We start from the raw sequence: 6,586 nt of genomic DNA, 5'->3' as shown, positions 1-6,586 counted from the left end.
TCCAAGTTTTGTATTTTCTATTATAAAAATAGGGCTAGCTGAATGAATGGTTGAGAATTATCGAAACTTTTTCAGTTTCTTCTTTGTTCTAATTAAACTACGTGTACTGTTTTTACTGAATTGAAGTTGCAGCACTTGTTTTCTTTGCCGGAGCTAGAATTTTATTTAAGGGTATCGAATTATCGGTCGTTTTGATTTAAAAATGTTGAATTTAAAAACGTCTCAAATTAGGGTATTCAAGTTTTAAAAAGGTCTCAATAATAGGTACTCTGTTAGGACTTATTCTTAAATCCTGACAAAATTTCTAAAATACCCTTATTTTTTTATAGGAAAAATAAAATTGTTAGGATTTATGTGTTGATAAGAATTTAACAGAATTTACAAAAATACCAATGCTTGAATCTTTAAATTTTTTTAAATAATAAACACATAGGTATTTTGAAAATTTTGACAAGATTTAATGACAAATTCTAATGGAGTACCTGCTATTGAGACGTTTTGAAACTTAGATATCCTAGTTTGAGACGTTTTGAAGTTCAATACCCTTAAATCAAAACGGCCGATAGTTCGATACCTTTAATAAAATTATCCCCCCCTTTTCTTTTCTTTTTATCCATACTTCCTGTGCCGCGTCATATTTATCATTTTCCAAAGGGTGAACGCTTCATGTCCATTTTTATTATTATTATTATTATTATTATTCATTAAAAAAAAAAACAAACAAACAAACAAAAAAGGGGGGAAGGAAATGTCCGATTTAAAAACTATTATCTCAAAAAGCAAACACATTTTTTTTTCTCTCTAATCTTTACTTATTTTTGTTGTTTTGGTATTTGACACACTTCTCTCTCATCCACAACATTGAAAACAAAAAAAGAAGACAAAAAACCAAACACACACACGTCTTACAGCTAAACATTGTACTAAACTGCCGGCAGAAAAGGGCACAAAGGCATGGATTTAAAGCATTCAATGGGGATATGTTTAGTAGCAGGTAATAAGACATTCACGTTGCGGTGAGTGCGATGAGAGCCGGCTGGGGGTGAACAAAGGCCGGCACCTCTTTCGCCGCTCCCCCATGTTGCCCAATCTGTGACAACATCTTTGCCAACATCCAGACCACCTTTGCCTTAAAATAACATAACCACGACAGCTTGTACTTATTATATATTTATATCATGGGATCACTAATAATATATATACATAAATTCTTTAATCTCTAGTTTATGAAAAATTATTTAGGGTCCGTTTAGATTTGGTTTAAAATTATACTTTTTGTCTATGAATTCGCAATCTCAAATGCACCCTAAGACTACTTCCAAATAAGTTCAAAGGGTTTATTTAGCGGTTTTCAATCAATTTCACCTCTATAACTTGTGATTGAAACAGACAAATTAATCCACCTTAGATAAGTTCTGCCCAGGGGCGGAGCCAGCCCCCCCAACTTGGGAGGGTCAAATTGAAAAAAAAAAGTTTTGGGATGGCCAAAATTAGAAAAAATAAAAAAAATTGGGGTAAAATTTTAATTTTTTTTTTTTTTTTGGGGGAGAACCTTGGAGTGGCTCCGCCCCTGGTTCTACCTAAGAGATTTATATGGTGAAACAATTAGGATACATCATGAGTAATGTTTCTTGCACAACTCTTACACAACTCTAACAACTTTTTTTAAATATCAACCATTGAATATTTATGGCACACATGTAGAAAAACAAATCCAATGGTTGATCATAAAAAAAAAAAAAATAATAATAATAATTAACATTGTGTAAGAGCTGTGCAAGAAACATTACTCCATCATATATTCACTCTGTTTTAAATTATATGTCTTAATTGTAAATGATGCCATTATTAATGAAAATGGTAAATACAATGATTTTTTTAGATACCCTTTATGTTAGATTTGGACATGGGTGTATGGAGAAGTGAAGAGATGGGTATTTGATTTCTACTTGCCAATGAATACTTACTTTGAGATTGTCCAAATATCTTGTGATGAATACTGCATTAAATTCTTACCAATACCTTAATCTTAATAATTTTTTCTTTTCTTTTCTTTTTTCCTAAAAATAAAATAAGAAAATTTTGAAAATTTTGACAGGATTTAATAGAAAATTCTAACGGAGAGTTGAAATTGAAAAAAAAAATTTAAAGATGGATACCCTAAATTTATACTTTTTAAAATTTGGATACCTTTTTTCAAAAGTGATAAAAGATTAAGGATTATAAGTGAAGCTTTCCCAAGTTTTTTTTCAAAAAAAAAAAAAAAAATCTTTTGATTTTAGTTTTTAATCTATGTTTATGTTTTTTCCTAACCTAGGTATTTTCCTAACCTGTTTTTTTTAATGCCACTGTCTCTAATGCACAATTTCCAACTGAAGTTGAATCTGCTAAAATCTACACCAATTCTGCCTAGAAGATTGCAGCTTTAATTTCTGAACAATTTATTATATATTGCTGAGATTAAATCCTTGGCTAGGCCTACAAGGAAAGAAACCCTTTATTAGAGGATGGTTTTGTTATTTTACTTCCAAGAATGAAAATTCTCTGGAAATGCATATAAAATGTCTAGGTACCATATATCTGCCAGAAAAAATAAATAAATTAGTTGCCCAATTGGCGTGGTAGAATTTATAGTGAATTTTCAACAGAATGACCTCATTTTGAAGATGGTTTCCATGTCTTTTTGTTCCATCCAATAGATATTTTCAAAGGCCACCTGCTCAGCATAATTTATTCCATCCATGCTTTTAGAGAAATAGCATGATCATTTTAGCTATTGGAGCAAAGATGATTCTTTATTCCAACGGCATGAGTTGAATAAACCCATTTTTATTTTATTTTTTTTCTATAGCGAAAGACTTGGGGTGCATGATCAAAATATGCCAAAATATAGCTGCACTAGTACAAAGATTGTATTGTATTTGTAGCTTGTAAACACCCCCCATTAAGTACTAATATATAGGTGCAAAATGCTTAAGAGTACTTTCTCTCAATTTCATCACCTACCAATCATCACACCAAAATGGGGTCTAAACCTAAATTACATAAGCACCCTTGTAATTTACCAAGATGATTTATATAACGAGTAAGAGTAATGTTATATATCACACTATTATTTTAACAGTGGCTGATTTACTGATGAATTGACAATACGACATCAGCTAAAACAGCGGTGAGATAGACTGTTATACGACTACCATACAACTGGGATGACGTGACAGTGAAAACCAACCTTTAAAAAATTAATAATTAATTTATACTATCACGGCATCTAAATTGTATGATGATCGTATAGCGGTCGACTATAAATAGGGCTTAGCTGACTCGTTAGACTATGGTAGAGTGACATAGCATGCTTTGCTTGGAAACTGAACGAACTGGTTTGAGGATAACTTGGGGGACCCAGCAATGGAAATCATATTTTATTTTCTTTGGAAAAATAAATAAGAAAAATATAAAAAAGGAGAAAGTCCAAAAGAGTAACGGCCGGAGAGTGGAACCTTTCACTTGAGGTGTGTGTAAGAGAGAGAGAGAGAGAGAGATGAAGGTATTCCTGAATAGCAAGACAAAGGAAGGAATAGTTAAGGAAGGCAGTTAGTTTGAGTAGGTTTCTCTCCCAAATGGGTGGCTCAACTGGACAAATCTCATGCCGTTAGATTTGGGGTGGCGTAGGATCGTCGGTTGAGTACACGTGCTGCTATATCTTTCCACTCCTTTACCTCTTTCTCTTTTATCTTTGCTTCCATGCATGGAATTCTCCTCCAAATATAGTCAATCTTAGAGAGAGAAAGTAGTGAGAGAAAAGAGAAACAAGCGCTCGCTCGCTCACTTAGTCCTTTTAATTTTTCTTCCTTGGCTTGTTCATCGCCATCATTAGCAAACAAAGGTAACAGAACCTCCACCTTCTTCAAGTTTGATTTTTTCTTCATATCTCTTCAACTACCCAAGAAACAGCTGCTTGTGAGAAATAAAGAGCTACTACACATTTTTACTAGGCCTCTCCTGTTGCCTCCTTTTATTCAGCATCAGATCTTGTTTTTTTTTATCTACAATTCTGTGAAATCCCAGATGGGTTCTTCTCTGGTTGGTTCAGAAAGCAAGAAACCGTGATCTGACGCAGTTTTCTAACCAGATTTGAGCTTTCACCTTAATTTTCTGATCTGGGTCTTCTTCTCTTTTCCTTGTGGTCCTCTGTTTGATTACCGTTTTGGCTTTTTTAGCATTGTTACTCTGATCTGTGTTTTCCTTTTGCAAATTGTAATTCTAATTCAATGGAAGAAGGTCGAGGATTAAAGCACGTATGCAAGTTCTGCAGCAAGCGCTTCCCCTGCGGTAGATCATTGGGCGGTCACATGAGGTCTCATTTGACCATTAATTCGACAGAAACAGAAGAAAAACTGAGCAGAATAAAAGTCTCCTCTTTCAACAATGGTAGAAACCAGACTAATGCTGAGATGGGTTTGGAAGCTGGGATTTACACTGGTTATGGCCTTAGAGAGAACCCCAAGAAGACTAGGAGGCTTGCAGATTCGAGCGAAGAGAATTCACTCTATGAAAAGTTATGCAAAGAATGTGGTAAGAAGTTTCTGTCCTGGAAAGCTCTGTTTGGTCACATGAAGTGTCACTCAGAGAAAGAAAAAGGTTGTAATAGCTTGGAGGATCAAGACTCGTGGATCAGTGCTAACCAGAAGCTGGTCATGGACAGCCAATCTGACAATGAAACGGAAAATCCAAGCCGAAGAAGGAGATCGGAAAGAAGAACAAGGTACATGGCCACTGCAACCTCTTCTTCTTTCTCTTTAGCCAATGGTAATTCCTCCTCTGTTTCTGAGATTGAGCAAGAACAAGAAGAGGTTGCCATGTGCTTGATGATGCTTTCTAGGGATGTGGGTCATTGGGGTGGTTTGAATTCTTCTGCTGAGTCTTCTGATAATAATTCTGTTTACTTAGAAGCTCTAGAATCTTTTCAAACTAACCGGATTTCTAAAATCGATGGCAAGACTTCTGTCTGTAATGGTGGTAGTGAGACTGTGAAATTGAAGAAACTTAGTGATAAGAATTCTGATGATCTCAAAGGGAGAAGGTCAGAATTCTGTGCTCCTGGCAATTCAAGAAGTCGCTCAAGAAGGAACAAAACTGAAGCTTCCACTGACGGGTTTTTCAAGAATGATCATTTTGGATTGGAGGATTCCGAAGTTGAATTGGGGAAGAATTTCTCCAAGGAAACTGCATTAAGTCAAGCTCAATTGGCTTCAGTCAAGTGTAACTCAAGCAAGAGAAAGTTGGGTGATTCCTATGATCCTGAATTGAGGTCAGATCAGTCCTTGAAAACTTTGACTACCAATTCTATGGATTCTGAAATCTGCAAGAATTCCAGTAAGAGGAGTAAATTTGAGTGTACTACTTGCAACAGAACCTTCCACTCATACCAAGCTCTTGGAGGGCACAGAGCTAGCCATAAAAAGATCAAAGGTTGCTTTGCTTCAAAAATTGAGAGCAGTGAAAATAGCATAGAAACTGATCAACACTCTCCTGACCCTACAGCAGATAGTAAGCTCATCAAGCTCAGCAACAATGAGAATCCCATTCCCCAAGAAATACCAGCTGGTTATGGTGAAAAGAGACAGAAAACTATAGGGTCCAAGAAGAGTAATAAGGGGCATGAGTGCCCAATTTGCCTCAAGGTTTTTCCATCAGGCCAAGCCTTGGGAGGTCACAAAAGATCCCACTTGGTTGGTGGCTCTGAGGCTAGAAACAATCCCACCACTGTAATCCAGAAAGAGGCTCCAGAAACTCGGGACTTTCTTGATCTCAATCTTCCTGCTCCCGTTGAAGAAGAGAGCAGCAATAACGGCCGTGCCGGGTTCACGCCGTGGTGGGTAGGAAGCACCCACAAGCGCGACGCCCTAGTGGGTTTGATCTCTAACTGAATTTCCATAATCCTGGCCATGCGACGCAAGACAAACGAAGAACGAAAGAAAAGACAGATAAATTCCATGTCGAACAGAGCCTCACTGGCCGACAACAGAGTCCGGCAGAGTCTCACCACGAAAAGAAAACAAGAATAACACCTTGCGTCACCACAGTTCCCCAATAGAGATTCCAAGTGCATGTACACACAAGTTTCTGGACACTATTCCATTAATTCTTTACAAGATTCAAGCTCACTGCCTTCAAGTAAGGCCTTCTCTGCAGATTTCATCTGATAAGTTTTTGTCAAACACCTCTTTCCTTTCCTACATGCCTACATGTTTACCTTCCTTTTACTTTTTCTTTTTCTTTTTTCTTTGTTCTTTTAGGTTATAGAAAATAAGCTCATCAATGTGTGAAACTTCAATACTGTAACTTGGATTTATATTTCTTCTCATACTTGGAGCCTCTACCAGCAATGTAGAAACACCTCTTCTCTTTATGTAAAAGGCAATTTGTGTTTTGGGGGGTAATTATTTTTCCTTGCCATCAAAGAGAGAATGAGTGAAGTGTTGAAAAACCAAAAAAAAAAAAAAAAAAAAAAAACAATTTTATAATGCACATAAAGATGGCATGTGAGCTGAAGGTGGTTGTTTAGTCACCCACCATAAAACAT

At 36.1% G+C, this 6,586-nt stretch overlaps 1 protein-coding gene across 2 annotated transcripts; it reads left to right on the top strand.

The window, feature by feature from the left end:
- Positions 1-3,509: 3,509 nt before the first annotated feature.
- On the top strand, positions 3,510-6,382 carry LOC133876367 (zinc finger protein ZAT4-like). Of its 2 annotated transcripts, XM_062314637.1 has the most exons (2): positions 3,510-3,886; positions 4,282-6,382. In XM_062314637.1, the coding sequence occupies exon 2, from the start codon at positions 4,353-4,355 to the stop codon at positions 5,928-5,930; it is 1,578 nt and encodes a 525-aa protein (XP_062170621.1). In that variant the 5' UTR covers positions 3,510-3,886; positions 4,282-4,352; the 3' UTR covers positions 5,931-6,382. The 2 variants fall into 2 exon arrangements, with proteins under 2 accessions (XP_062170621.1, XP_062170620.1); XM_062314636.1 differs by having other exon boundaries at positions 3,510-6,382.
- The last annotated feature ends 204 nt before the right edge of the window (positions 6,383-6,586 follow it).

Source organism: Alnus glutinosa, chromosome 8 (assembly GCF_958979055.1).
Source record: "Alnus glutinosa chromosome 8, dhAlnGlut1.1, whole genome shotgun sequence".
Classification (NCBI taxonomy): domain Eukaryota; kingdom Viridiplantae; phylum Streptophyta; class Magnoliopsida; order Fagales; family Betulaceae; genus Alnus; species Alnus glutinosa.
Note: the sequence above shows the minus strand (reverse complement) of the source record. Positions and strands in the feature narration are given on the sequence as shown.